This window comes from Salvelinus fontinalis, chromosome 6 (assembly GCF_029448725.1).
Source record: "Salvelinus fontinalis isolate EN_2023a chromosome 6, ASM2944872v1, whole genome shotgun sequence".
NCBI lineage: Eukaryota > Metazoa > Chordata > Actinopteri > Salmoniformes > Salmonidae > Salvelinus > Salvelinus fontinalis.
Genome location: NC_074670.1, coordinates 12,566,892 through 12,582,885, shown reverse-complemented (window position 1 = coordinate 12,582,885; position 15,994 = coordinate 12,566,892). Strand labels below are relative to the sequence as shown.

The following is a 15,994-nucleotide window of genomic DNA, read 5'->3' as shown; positions in this document are numbered from 1 at the left end:
TTCTCCCTCGATCTCTCACTCCCTCTCTTTCTCTCCAGTTGATTCTCAGATCTCGTCTCTCTCCTGGGTTCACCACCATAGTGCCTTTAGCCTGGTGCTCAGCATCACTGCAGTAAAGGATGCCACTGACGACTACGTGAGTGTCTGTCACACACACACACACACACACACACACACACACACACACACACACACACACACACACACACACACACACACACACACACACACACACACACACACACACACACACACACACACACACACACACACACACACACACACACACTAGGGCTGTGACGATTATGGAATTTGGGGTGATGACTCATTGTCATGCAAATGTAAAGGGTTATTATTATAATTGTAATTTTGGTTGAATAATCTTTAGAGCTTGTAATGCATCTGTAAAATGTGCTATGACATACCTAATGATTACAACACAGCTTTGGTGAAACCCCTGCCTCAAAAACAAATGGTTCTGACCGAACTTTGGAAAATGAAGCTTCTCCTCCCGACTGTGCCTTTCTGCTCGTAAAATGATTACCAACTTTACCCACTTTATGTAAAATGATTACCAACTTTACCCACTTCATGTAAAATGATTACCAACTTTATCCACTTCATGTAAAATGATTACCAACTTTACCCACTTCATGTAAAATGATTACCAACTTTACCCACTTCATGTAAAATGATTACCAACTTTACCCACTTCATGTAAAATGATTACCAACTTTACCCACTTCATGTAAAATGATTACCAACTTTACCCACTTCATGTAAAATGATTACCAACTTTACCCACTTCATGTAAAATGATTACCAACTTTACCCACTTCATGTAAAATGATTACCAACTTTACCCACTTCATGTAAAATGATTACCAACTTTACCCACTTCATGTAAAATGATTACCAACTTTACCCACTTCATGTAAAATGATTACCAACTTTACCCACTTCATGTAAAATGATTACTAACTTTACCCACTTCATGTAAAATGATTACTAACTTTACCCACTTCATGTAAAATGATTACCAACTTTACCCACTTCATGTAAAATGATTACCAACTTTACCCACTTCATGTAAAATGATTACCAACTTTACCCACTTCATGTAAAATGATTACCAACTTTACCCACTTCATGTAAAATGATTACCAACTTTACCCACTTCATGTAAAATGATTACCAACTTTACCCACTTCATGTAAAATGATTACCAACTTTACCCACTTCATGTAAAATGATTACCAACTTTACCCACTTCATGTAAAATGATTACCAACTTTACCCACTTCATGTAAAATGATTACCAACTTTACCCACTTCATGTAAAATGAGTGGGTGAACTGTATCTAGTTGAATATAAAGTTGGATGCCCCGTCTCCTAAAATAAATGTCTTAAGATGTACAGATCATGACTATTATTTAGAAGTTTTTGTTCGTAATTGTTGGTTGACAATTGTACCAGTCCTGACTTACACTATTCAAAACACATAATATTTGGAGAAAAAACCATGTCAATTCTTGTCTCCTTCAGTTCCGTCACAAGAGTGACAACCAGGTGAACAACCGCCAGTCTCAGGTCGTCATCCACGGCTCGTAAGTCTCCTCTAGTACAGTCTACACTCAGCAATACAGACAGTCCTCTAGTCCAGTCTACACTCAGCAATACAGACAGTCCTCTAGTCCAGTCTACACTCAGCAATACAGACAGTCCTCTAGTCTGTCTACACTCAGCAATACAGACAGTCCTCTAGTCCAGTCTACACTCAGCAATACAGACAGTCCTCTAGTCCAGTCTACACTCAGCAATACAGACAGTCCTCTAGTCCAGTCTACACTCAGCAATACAGACAGTCCTCTAGTCCAGTCTACACTCAGCAATACAGACAGTCCTCTAGTCCAGTCTACACTCAGCAATACAGACAGTCCTCTAGTCCAGTCTACACTCAGCAATACAGACAGTCCTCTAGTCCAGTCTACACTCAGCAATACAGACATTAATCTAGTACAGTCTACACTCAGCAATACAGACAGTCCTCTAGTCCAGTCTACACTCAGCAATACAGCCAGTCCTCTAGTCCAGTGTTCACTCAGCAATACAGACAGTCCTCTAGTCCAGTCTACACTCAGCAATACAGCCATTCATCTAGTACAGTCTACACTCAGCAATACAGACAGTCCTCTAGTCCAGTCTACACTCAGCAATACAGCCATTCATCTAGTACAGTCTACACTCAGCAATACAGACAGTCCTCTAGTCCAGTCTACACTCAGCAATACAGACAGTCATCTAGTCCAGTTTACACTCATTAGTACAGGCAGGCATCGAGTCCAGTCTACACTCATTAATACAGACAGTCATCTAGTCCAGTCTACACTCAGATATACAGACAGTCCTCTAGTCCAGTCTACACTCAGCAATACAGACATTCATCTAGTACAGTCTACACTCAGCAATACAGACAGTCCTCTAGTCCAGTCTACACTCAGCAATACAGACAGTCATCTAGTCCAGTTTACACTCATTAGTACAGGCAGGCATCGAGTCCAGTCTACACTCATTAATACAGACAGTCATCTAGTCCAGTCTACACTCAGATATACAGACAGTCCTCTAGTCCAGTCTACACTCAGCAATACAGACAGTCATCTAGTCCAGTGTACACTCAGCAATAAATACATTAATCTAGTCCAGTCTACACTCAGCAATACAGACAGTCCTCTAGTCCAGTCTACACTCAGAAATACAGACATACATCTAATCCAGTCTACAATCAGCAATACAGACAGTCCTCTAGTCCAGTCTACACTCAGAAATACAGACATTAATCTAGTCCAGTCTACACTCAGCAATACAGACATTAATCTAGTCCAGTCTACACTCAGCAATACAGACAGTCTTCTAGTCCAGTCTACACTCATTAATACAGACATACATCTAATCCAGTCTACAATCAGCAATACAGACAGTCCTCTAGTCCAGTCTACACTCAGAAATACAGACATTAATCTAGTCCAGTCTACACTCAGCAATACAGACAGTCTTCTAGTCCAGTCTACACTCAGCAATACAGACAGTCATCAGTCACTTCTGCTGCTGACCAATACTCATGCTGTTCTCTTCACACATTGTAAGCTGTTTATATTTATAATTTATCCCTCTCTCTTTGTCTCCCTCCCTCTCTCTCTCTCTCCCTCTCTTTCTCCCCCCCCTCCCTCCCTCCCTCCCTCCCTCTCTCTCTCCCTCCCTCCCTCCCTCCCTCCCTCTCTCTCTCCCTCCCTCCCTCCCTCGTTTCTCTCTCTCAGTCTTCAGAAGGAGAAGTGGATGAATGTAAGAGTGGGTGATATCATTAAACTGGAGAATAACCAGTTTGTGGCAGTAAGTGTGTGTCATTCAATCATCGGCATAATGTATCACACACACACACACACACACACACACACACACACACACACACACACACACACACACACACACACACACACACAGGTCATGATTCATTTACAACTGTTGTAATGTACTCTGTCATAACACAGTTTTTATGGTGCAGTGCAATGGTTTGATATATATACAAGCACTTACCGGTATTGAGATTCATTCATGGTGGTTTTAAAGGCTTCCATAAAGGCGATGTAACACACAGCGCTCTCATATTTCAGCCAAACAATCTCTACACTAAGGTTAACTTTCAATGTACTGTACTAGTAGTGTGTTAGCCTTATTAGATGGCCATGCTAAAGGGACAAAGTGGTATTATCAGAAATGCTACAGTGTGTTAGCGGATGCTAATGCTAGCTGATGTTTCTCTTCAGGCTGACCTTCTCTTACTGTCCAGTAGTGAACCTCATAGCCTCTGTTACATCGAAACCGCAGAGCTAGACGGGTAAGAGTACACCATAACACACAGAACAGTCCAATAAAGCACAACACAGTGATCCTCATGGTTCGTGAGTTCATATACAGTGTGTGTGTGTGTGTGTGTGTGTGTGTGTGTGTGTGTGTGTGTGTGTGTGTGTGTGTGTGTGTGTGTGTGTGTGTGTGTGTGTGTGTGTGTGTGTGTGTGTGTGTGTGTGTTGTGTTTGTGTAGGGAGACCAATATGAAGGTGCGTCAGTCTCTGTCTGTGACTGCAGAGCTGGGAGACCCCAACAACCTGGCCCCTTTTGATGGTAGGAAGTCTCTTTCTATTTTGTCTTTCACACATCAGAGATCAGCAGGTCCACTCTGCAACCAAGTACTTAGCACACATACTGCCCAGCATCACACACACACGCGTCCTCCATTGTCAGCGCTTAACACCCCCAGTCTCTACATTCCCCACAGACACACTGGTTTTCCTCATCAGCATGGTTCACCCGCGCATCTCTCCTCACCTGCTCAGCAGAAAGCATTACTGCAAGCAAGTTGGTCTGTGTGTGTGCGTGTGTGTGAGTGTGTGTGTCTGCTAGCGCAGCACCCATAGTAAGTCAGTTTAATTCAATAGTCCTAAAATGGAATGTGTCTGAAACACAGCTGAACTCTGCCCTCTGTGGTGATGTTGAATATCTAGTCATTCTTTTTGTGAAGCAGAGGCTGATGTAGTAAACAGTGTGCAGTGCTGCTGAGGTGGTTTCTAAAAGCTGTCTGTTACTGAGCTGGGATGGTAAGATGATGATGCAGAGAACACTGTACTGTATCTTAGCTGACTAGGTGAGGTGGTTTCTAAAAGCTGTCTGTTACTGAGCTGGGATGGTAAGATGATGATGGGGAGAACACTGTACTGTATCTTAGCTGACTAGGTGAGGTGATAGTGTGTCTGAAGACCTGTATTAGCTGTAAGTGTGTGATAAAGGTGTGTGTTGCCGGTGCAGGTGAGGTGGTCTGTGAGCCTCCCAACAACAAGCTGGACAGGTTCTGTGGTCTTCTGTGCTGGAGAGACTGTAAATACCCCCTGAGCAACCACAACATGTTACTACGAGGCTGTGTCCTCCGCAACACAGAGACCTGCTACGGACTGGTCATCTTTGCAGGTTGGTCTTTCTCTCTGTGTGTGTGTCTGAGTGTGTGTGTGTGTGTGTGTGTGTGTTACACACGCCTCTATGAAGAGGGAACGCAACACCCTGCTACAACTCAACTCTCCGTGAAGTGAAAGAGGTATGGGACTGTAGGTGCGAGTAAGGATGACAAAAGGCAGAGAATTTACCGTTTACTAGAAATGTATGCCTTCACACGGTAATATGGGGAAAAGGGGCTGGACTGAACCAAAGCAAAGAAAGTAAATATCAAAGCCCCCTCTCCTATCTAACCTGCCTACCCACTACTTACCTAACTTAGCACCACCTGGTGCGCTAACCAAAATACAGGATACAGGGGGTGGTCTGCCCAGGTCTTACCTAGTGTGCCTAGACGGGATATACTACGGGTATATGTATGCCCGCGGGCCTCTTGCCTAAACACTCCCTAGGTGCCTTCCCTTTCCCCCCTGGGAACAAATGAAACAGAATATTAAACAATTTCACAAACAAACTGAGAAACACAGGACATCAAATAAGCTCTATCTGACTGCGCAACAAACTAACACAGAACATACCAAAGCTGCTCCCAGCAACAACTAACACAGTAAATAACCCACAGCCATCAGCCTCCTCTCTCAGCAATCATCTCCCAGCAATGATATTTTCTGCAATGATCTCTCTTCTGAACAGAACACTGGCTTTCATATAGCTTCAGAGGAGTCTAATCGGATACAGCTGTAACTTGACGAGGGGGCGGGGTCAGCTCCAATAATCAATGGGGCTGACCAATCAGCTGCTTGGGGGGAATTCAGGAAGCCATCTTCTGAAACACACACACTCAAATACAAACTACAACACAGAAACTGGGGAACGTAACACGCCCACCACAAAAAAATGTAAACATACAGTTTGCAATAACAAAAACCATATTGCATCCCCAGTAAGTAAACCCGTGATAGAGCATCGGCAACCACATTCACTGAGCCCTTCACATAGGCTATCTGTACATTATATCCTTGTACAATCAGAGCCCACCGCATAAGGCGGCGGTTCTGATTGTACATTTGCTTCAAGAACACCAAAGGATTATGGTCCGTGAAGACCATCACAGGCAAGGCACTGGATCCCACATATACCTCAAAGAACGGTAAGGCAAGCAATAAAGCCAGCGTCTCTTGTTCAATTGTGGAGTACCTTGACTGATACGAGTTGAACTTACGGGAGAAGAAACTGACGGGCCGATCCACTCCATCTTCATCTTCCTGTAAGAGAACCGCACCCACCCCCACTATACTAGCGTCTACCTCCAACTTAAAAGGTTTGTCAAAGTTGGGGGCGGCAAGCACTGGGGCACTACAAAGTAGCGCTTTAGCGGACTCAAAAGCATAGTTACAGTCCTTGGACCACTTAAATGGTACCTTGGGACTAAGCAGAGATGAAAGAGGAGCTACTACCGTTGAGAAATTCTTACAGAACGTACGATAGTACCCTACCATCCCCAGGAATCTGCGCAACTGGCGGCGAGTCATGGGAGCAGGAAAAGCAACAATTGCTTCCACTTTGCCAGTTACTGGGCGCACTTGAGTGTGTGTGTGTGTATGAGCGTGTGAGCGTGTGTTTGTGAGTGAGTGAGTGAGTGAGTGAGTGAGTGAGTGAGTGAGTGAGTGAGTGAGTGAATGAATGAGAGAGTGAGTGAATGAGAGAGTGAGTGAGTGAGTGAGTGAGTGAGTGAGTGAGTGAGTGAGTGAGTGAGTGAGTGTGTGTGTGTGTGTGTGTGTGTGTGTGTGTGTGTGTGTGTGTGTGTGTGTGTGTGTTTGTCTAACCAATTCCTCTTTCTATATCTCTCTAACCAGGCCCAGACACCAAGCTGATGCAGAATAGTGGTCGCACCAAGTTCAAACGCACAAGCATTGACCGCCTCATGAACACACTGGTGCTCTGGGTAGGAGACCCCACACCTCCCCTTCTGTTTGGCCATACGTGTTTAACATCTACTTCTAATATAAAACAAGACTAGCCTTCTGGTTTCTCCCGAAACTGTACTTTTCTAGTTAAGTTTGACATTTTGAAATAAAAATAAGGTACATACATTTTGACATAAGTCTAATCTTTACCCTCTCTCCCTCCCTCCCTCTCTCTCCCCTCTCTTCCCCCCTTTCTCCCCTTCTCGCCCCCTCTCTCTCTCCCCTCTTTCTCCCTCCCTCTCACCCCTCCCTCTCCCCTCTCTCTCTCCCCTCTCTTCCCCCCTTTCTCCCCTTCTCTCCCCCTCTCTCTCTCCCCTCTTTCTCCCATCTCTTCCCCCCTTTCTCCCCTTCTCACGCCTCTCTCCCCCCTCTCTCTCCCCCCTCTCTCTCCCCCCTCTCCCTCCTCTCTCTCCCCATCCCAGATCTTTGGCTTCATGGTGTGTATGGGTGTGATCCTGGCTGTGGGGAACGCTGTGTGGGAGAGAGAGGTGGGTTCTCTGTTCCAGAGTTACCTGGCCTGGGACCTGCCTGTAGACAACTTCCTATTCTCTGCTTTCCTCTCCTTCTGGTCCTACGTCATCATTCTCAACACCGTGGTGCCCATCTCACTCTACGTCAGGTCAGGAATACTTTATGTCAGGTTATAAGCCCTCTATGTCAGGTAATAACATCTCTATGTCAGGTAATAAAACCTCTATGACCCTTTTAGTCAAGGGAGATGAGTGACAGTGACAGTCAAGATGCTTCATCAGTACTTTACTTTCTGTGGATTCTGGAACAAGTTAGTATTTCAATCCACGACTGATGTTAGTGTCTGGTACTGACCCACCCGTACTGATAACTGACTTACTAAGGGCTGTTGTTTTTTGGTTTCTTTATGTGTTAGTGTGTTTGTGTGTTAGTCTGTTGTGTGTTTTTGTATGTGTTGTGTGGGCTGCAATCTACCTGCAATCCCAAACAAGTTAGAGGGCTTCCTGTTGAATTATCATAATTTACATTTTTTATTGCCCCTCCCTCCCTCCCTTTCCCCTCCCTTTGTCTCTCTCCAGTGTGGAGGTGATTAGGCTGGGTCATAGTTACTTTATAAACTGGGACAGGAAGATGTTCTGTCCACAGTGTAACACAGCAGCTGAAGCCAGGACCACCACTCTCAACGAGGAACTGGGACAGGTGAGGAACATCCTCCACCCTACTGTTGTTCATCTGCACTAGATCCTTGTATGTCTGTGTTGGAGAATGTTAGCCTAAAGGCCTGTGGTGTGTCTGGATGGAGGTTCAGTATGTCTGTGTTGGAGAATGTTAGCCTAAAGGCCTGTGGTGTGTCTGGATGTAGGTTCAGTATGTCTGTGTTGGAGAATGTTAGCCTAAAGGCCTGTGGTGTGTCTGGATGTAGGTTCAGTATGTCTGTGTTGGAGAATGTTAGCCTAAAGGCCTGTGGTGTGTCTGGATGTAGGTTCAGTATGTCTGTGTTGGAGAATGTTAGCCTAAAGGCCTGTGGTGTGTCTGGATGGAGGTTCAGTATGTCTGTGTTGGAGAATGTTAGCCTAAAGGCCTGTGGTGTGTCTGGATGGAGGTTCAGTATGTCTGTGTTGGAGAATGTTAGCCTAAAGGCCTGTGGTGTGTCTGGATGTAGGTTCAGTATCTCTGTGTTGGAGAATGTTAGCCTAAAGGCCTGTGGTGTGTCTGGATGTAGGTTCAGTATGTCTGTGGTATCTTGATAACCCCCCCCCCCTCCCATTGAAACAGGTGGAGTACATCTTCAGTGACAAGACAGGAACTCTCACTCAGAACATCATGAGCTTCAGCAAGTGCTCTATCAATGGACATGCCTATGGTGGGTATACTACACTATATACTACACTGTATACTACACTATATACTACACTATATACTACACTATATACTACTATATACTATACTCTATACTACACTATATATGACACTATATACTACTATATACTACACTCTATACTACACTATATACTACTATATACTACACTCTATACTACACTATATATGACACTATATACTACTATATACTACACTCTATACTACACTCTATACTACACTCTATACTACACTATATACTACTATATACTACACGCTATACTACACTATATATGACACTATATACTACACTATATACTACTATATACTACACTATAAACTACACTATATACTACCATCTATCAGATTTAAGGTGGGTATACTACATTAAATACTACAGTCTATCAGATTTAAGGTGGGTATACTACATATATACTACAGTCTATCAGATTTAAGGTGGGTATATTACATATATACTACAGTCTATCAGATTTAAGGTGGGTATACTACATATATACTACAGTCTATCAGATTTAAGGTGGGTATACTACATATATACTACAGTATATCAGATTTAAGGTGGGTATACTACATTAAATACTACAGTCTATCAGATTTAAGGTGGGTATACTACATATATACTACAGTCTATCAGATTTAAGGTGGGTATACTACATATATACTACAGTCTATCAGATTTAAGGTGGGTATACTACATATATACTACAGTCTATCAGATTTAAGGTGAGTATACCACATATATACTACAGTCTATCAGATTTATGGTGGGTGTAATACACAATATACCACAGTCTATCAGATTTAAGGTGAGTATACTACATATATACTAGTCTTATCAGATTTTTTTTTTTAACTGATACAAATACACCTTATGGAACAGCAATGACTGTGAAGGGTCACACACACACAGGTACAAACACATACACACTATACACACATCATACATACTATACACACAACTTAGACACTATATACACACGTACACAGTATACACACACACACTCTATACACACACGTACACCTAGATTGTGTGTAGTAGTAGAGTAGTGGCCTGAGGGCACACGCTTAATGTGGTGTGAAATCTGTTGTTAAATGTATTTTAATGTTTAAAAATTGTATTATAATGTATATTACTGCCTTAATATTTGCTGGACCCCAGGAAGAGTAGCTGCTGCCTTGGCAGGCACTAATGGGGATCCATAATAAACCCCAGGAAGAGTAGCTGCTGCCTTGGCAGGCACTAATGGGGATCCATAATAAACCCCAGGAAGAGTAGCTGCTGCCTTTAGCAGGCACTAATGGGGATCCATAATAAACCCCAGGAAGAGTAGCTGCTGCCTTGGCAGGCACTAATGGGGATCCATAATAAACCCCAGGAAGAGTAGCTGCTGGCTAATGGGGATCCATAATAAACCCCAGGAAGAGTAGCTGCTGCCTTTAGCAGGCACTAATGGGGATCCATAATAAACCCCAGGAAGAGTAGCTGCTGCCTTTAGCAGGCACTAATGGAGATCCATAATAAACCCCAGGAAGAGTAGCTGCTGTCTTGACAGGAACTAATAGGGATCCATAATAAACCCCAGGAAGAGTAGCTGCTGCCTTTAGCAGGCATTAATGGGGATCCATAATAAACCCCAGGAAGAGTAGCTGCTGCCTTGGCTGGCAATAATGGGGATCCATAATAAACCCCAGGAAGAGTAGCTGCTGCCTTTAGCAGGCAATAATGGGGATCCATAATACACCCCAGGAAGAGTAGCTGCTGTCTAATGGGGATCCATAATAAACCCCAGGAAGAGTAGCTGCTGCCTTTAGCAGGCACTAATGGGGATCCATAATAAACCCCAGGAAGAGTAGCTGCTGCCTTTAGCAGGCACTAATGGGGATCCATAATAAACTCCAGGAAGAGTAGCTGCTGCCTTGGCAGGAACTAATGGGGATCCATAATAAACCCCAGGAAGAGTAGCTGCTGCCTTTAGCAGGCACTAATGGGGATCCATAATAAACCCCAGGAAGAGTAGCTGCTGCCTTTAGCAGGCACTAATGGGGATCCATAATACACCCCAGGAAGAGTAGCTGCTGCCTTTAGCAGGCACTAATGGGGATCCATAATAAACCCCAGGAAGAGTAGCTGCTGCCTTTAGCAGGCAATAATGGGGATCCATAATACACCCCAGGAAAAGTAGCTGCTGTCTTGGCAGGAACTAATGGGGATCCATAATAAACCCCAGGAAGAGTAGCTGCTGCCTTTAGCAGGCACTAATGGGGATCCATAATATACTCCAGGAAGAGTAGCTGCTGCCTTGACAGGAACTAATGGGGATCCATAATAAACTCCAGGAAGAGTAGCTGCTGCCTTTAGCAGGCAATAATGGGGATCCATAATACACCCCAGGAAGAGTAGCTGCTGTCTTGGCAGGAACTAATGGGGATCCATAATAAAACCCAGGAAGAGTAGCTGCTGCCTTTAGCAGGCACTAATGGGGATCCATAATATACTCCAGGAAGAGTAGCTGCTGCCTTGACAGGAACTAATGGGGATCCATAATAAACTCCAGGAAGAGTAGTTGCTGCCTTGGCAGGAACTAATGGGGATTCTTAATGAATACAAATAGAAAAACACACACACACACAAATCATATCAAAACAGCACTGTCCTGTTCCCCCAGTCAATGTTGTAGACGTCCTTGTGGTGCTGGGTAACTCTGAGTCTAAGTGTGAGTGTGTTCTATTGTCAGGTGAGGTGATCGACCCGTTGGGAGCACAGTTAAAGGTGAGCAGGCTAACGTAAGACTAACAGTATGACTAACAACACAGCATACTGTTCAGCTTGCTCTCTGTGGCAATGACATCACTCTGGCACTGTGCACTTTGCTCTTTAACCATAGGTGAATACAAAGCATAGTTTCTAACGGTGAATACTACAACTGTCCTCCTTCCTCTCTTCCCCCCTTCTCTCTCTCCTCTTCTCTCTCTCCTCTTCTCTCTCTCCTCTTCTCTCTTTCTAGAGGTTAGACTTCTCCTCCTTCAACCCCCTGGCGGACCCTGACTTCTGTTACTATGACAACGGTCTGCTGAAGTCGGTGAAGCTGGGAGACCTTCACAGCCACGAGTTCTTCCGGCTGCTTTCCCTCTGTCACACCGTCATGAGTGAGGAGAAGAAGGAGGGTGAGAGATAGCAGGAGGGAGGGATGGAAGGAGGGTGAGAGAGAGGGATGGAGGGAGGAATAGAAGGAGAGGGAGGGTGAGAGAGCGATAGAGGGAGGGATGGAAGGAGAAGGAGGGTGAGAGATGGGTATAGGGAAAGAGAGGGAGGGAGGGAGAGATGGGAGATGAGGAGAAATAATTTGCTTTATTAATTAACTTGTAATTATAGTCCATGTTTTTAAAGCTGCAACATGTAACTTTTTGGGCAACCAAGTTCACATAGAAATGTGAGATATGAATCTGCTCATTGAAAGAAGAAAGTCTATGTGTGCTATATTTATGCTTCCCGTTCTTAAGTTTTGTTTTGTTTTGTACACCAGCTTTAAACAACTGAAAATACTATACTGAACAAAAATATAAACGCAACAATTACAACTATTTTACTGAGTTATAGTTCATATAAGAAAATCAGTCAATTGAAATAAATTCATTAAGCCCTAATTTATGGATTTCACATAACTGGGCAGGGGTGCAGCCTTGGGTGGGCCTGACAGGACATAGGCCCACCCACTTGGGAGACTGGCCCACCCACAGGGGAGCAAGGCCCAGCAAATCAGAATGAGTTTTTCCCCACAAAAGAGCTTTATTACAGACAGAAAATCAGCTGTCTGGTCTCAGACGATCTCGCAGGTGAAGAAGCCGGATGTGGAGGTCCTGGGCTGGCGTGGTTACACGTGGTCTGCAGTTGTGTGGCCGGTTGGACGTACTTCCAAATTATAAAACGATGTTGGAGGCTGCTTATGGTAGAGAAATTAACATACAATTCTCTGGCAACCGCTCTGGTGGACATTCCTGCAGTCAGCATGCCAATTGCACGCTCCCTCAAAACCTGAGATGTGTTGTGGGACGAAACTGCACATTTTAGAGTGGCCAATTATTGTCCCGAGCACATGGTGCACCTCTCTAATGATCACCCTGTTTAATCAGCTTATTGATATGTGACACCTGTCAGGTGGATGGATTTTCTTGGCGAAGGAGAAATTCTCACTAAGAGGAATGTAAACAAATTGATGCACAACATTTGAGAGAAATAAGCTTTTTATGAGTATGGAACATTTCTGGGATCTTTTATTTCAGCTCATCAAACATGGGACCAACACTTTACATGTTGTGTTTATATTTTTGTTCAGTGTATATTTTTGGTTGTTTAAAATATATTTCAAAGCGGTTTAGATGGTACAATGATTCTCTACACTATGCATTGCTTGTTTTGTCACAAACTGAAATTAGGTGAACCATGAAATGGTGGAGTGGTTTTTGCATAGTACATATTAAAAGCATGTTGTATTTTGTGTTCACCTACATGTATAGAATGTGTTTAATAGATACTGTATTCTCTGTCTCCCTCTCTCACCTCTCTTTCTCTCTCTCTCTCTCTCTCTCTCTCTCTCCCTCTCTCCCTCCCTCATTGCTCTCTCTCTCCCCCATTGCTCTCTCTCTCACTCCCCCACTCTGCCCCCATTAGGAGAGTTGATGTATAAGGCCCAGTCTCCAGATGAGGGTGCGTTGGTGACAGCAGCCAGGAACTTTGGTTTTGTGTTCCGGTCTAGAACCCCTGGTACTGTCACTGTGACAGAGCTGGGCCGACCCGTCACATACACACTGCTGGCCATCCTCGACTTCAACAACATCCGCAAGAGGATGTCCGTTATAGGTATACGCATGCATGCATACGCACTCACACAAGCACGCACACACCTTGACATACAGTAGACACACACACGCTCACCAAACACACCTTGACGTACAGTAGACACACACACGCTCACCAAACACACCTTAACGTACAGTAAACACACACGCGCTCACCAAACACACCTTGATATACAGTAGACACACACACGCTCACCAAACACACCTTGACATACAGTAGACACATACACGCTCACCAAACACACCTTGACGTACAGTAGACACACACACGCTCACCAAACACACCTTGACATACAGTAGACACATACACGCTCACCAAACACACCTTGACGTACAGTAGACACACACACGCTCACCAAACACACCTTGACGTACAGTAGACACACACACGCTCACCAAACACACCTTGACATACAGGCAACACACACACGCTCATCAAACACGCCTTGACGTACAGTAGACACACACACGCTCACCAAACACACCTTGACATACAGTAGACACACACACGCTCACCAAACACACCTTGACATACAGTAGACACACACACGCTCACCAAACACACCTTGACATACAGTAGACACACACACGCTCACCAAACACACCTTGACATACAGTAGACACACACACGCTCATCAAACACACCTTGACATACAGTAGACACACACACGCTCACCAAACACACCTTGATATACAGTAGACACACACACGCTCACCAAACACACCTTGACGTAGTGCACTTCAGCAACTTACGCAAGAGCAAAATAAAAAAATAACGGGAAAATATTTTAATATAAAACATACTGTACAACAATATAAATCTATGACATTAAAATACCTATTTACTCTGTTTCATCTGACTGCGCAATCCACTGTCTCTTCAGCCCAGCCAGGCAATTTATAAACTTGATCTCCACTATAAAAAGCATCTAGACATTATCTCACATTTCTTTTAGAGTAACATTTAGTTAGTGTGTCTGCAGTGCGTAACCCAGATCATATTAAAGTATGTCTCTGTCTGCGGTGCGTAACCCAGATCATATTAAAGTATGTCTCCGTCTGCAGTGCGTAACCCGGATCATATTAAAGTATGTCTCTGTCTGCAGTGCGTAACCCGGATCATATTAAAGTATGTCTCTGTCTGCAGTGATTAACCCAGGTCATATTAAAGTATGTCTCTCTCTGCAGTGCGTAACCCAGGTCATATTAAAGTATGTCTCTGTCTGCAGTGCGTAACCCAGATCATATTAAAGTATGTCTCTGTCTGCAGTGCGTAACCCGGATCATATTAAAGTATGTCTCTGTCTGCAGTGATTAACCCAGGTCATATTAAAGTATGTCTCTCTCTGCAGTGCGTAACCCAGGTCATATTAAAGTATGCCTCTGTCTGCAGTGCGTAACCCGGATCATATTAAAGTATGTCTCTGTCTGCAGTGCGTAACCCAGATCATATTAAAGTATGTCTCTGTCTGCAGTGCGTAACCCGGATCATATTAAAGTATGTCTCTATCTGCAGTGCGTAACCCAGGTCATATTAAAGTATGACTCTGTCTGCAGTGCGTAACCCAGATCATATTAAAGTATGTCTCTGTCTGCAGTGCGTAACCCAGATCATATTAAAGTATGTATCTGTCTGCAGTGATTAACCCAGATCATATTAAAGTTTCTCTGTCTGCAGTGCGTAACCCGGATCATATTAAAGTATGTCTCCGTCTGCAGTGCGTAACCCAGATCATATTAAAGTATGTCTCTGTCTGCAGTGCGTAACCCGGATCATATTAAAGTATGTCTCTGTCTGCAGTGATTAACCCAGATCATATTAAAGTATGTCTCTGTCTGCAGTGCGTTACCCAGATCATATTAAAGTATGTCTCTGTCTGCAGTGCGTAACCCAGATCATATTAAAGTATGTCTCTGTCTGCAGTGCGTAACCCAGATCATATTAAAGTATGACTCTCTCTGCAGTGATTAACCCAGATCATATTAAAGTATGTCTCTGTCTGCAGTGCGTAACCCTGATCATATTAAAGTATGTCTCTGTCTGCAGTGCGTTACCCAGATCATATTAAAGTAAGTCTCTGTCTGCAGTGCGTAACCCAGATCATATTAAAGTATGTCTCTGTCTGCAGTGCGTTACCCAGGTCATATTAAAGTATGTCTCTGTCTGCAGTGTGTAACCCAGGTCATATTAAAGTATGTCTCTGTCTGCAGTGCGTAACCCAGATCATATTAAAGTATGTCTCTGTCTGCAGTGCGTAACCCGGATCATATTAAAGTATGTCTCTGTCTGCAGTGCGTAACCCAGATCATATTAAAGTAT

The 15,994-nt window shown here is 43.9% G+C and overlaps 1 protein-coding gene across 1 annotated transcript in view; it reads left to right on the top strand.

Moving 5' to 3' along the window:
- Nucleotides 1–15,994, top strand: part of atp8b2 (ATPase phospholipid transporting 8B2) — a gene marked incomplete in the record, with an annotated part of 86,377 nt that overhangs the window by 34,441 nt on the left and 35,942 nt on the right. Inside the window, 13 exon segments of the mRNA XM_055924996.1 lie at nucleotides 50–136; nucleotides 1,547–1,608; nucleotides 3,319–3,391; nucleotides 3,826–3,896; nucleotides 4,101–4,180; nucleotides 4,862–5,020; nucleotides 6,859–6,947; nucleotides 7,392–7,588; nucleotides 8,019–8,139; nucleotides 8,716–8,803; nucleotides 11,553–11,587; nucleotides 11,823–11,982; nucleotides 13,487–13,675. Of these exon segments, the coding sequence (XP_055780971.1) occupies nucleotides 50–136; nucleotides 1,547–1,608; nucleotides 3,319–3,391; nucleotides 3,826–3,896; nucleotides 4,101–4,180; nucleotides 4,862–5,020; nucleotides 6,859–6,947; nucleotides 7,392–7,588; nucleotides 8,019–8,139; nucleotides 8,716–8,803; nucleotides 11,553–11,587; nucleotides 11,823–11,982; nucleotides 13,487–13,675 (1,411 nt within the window).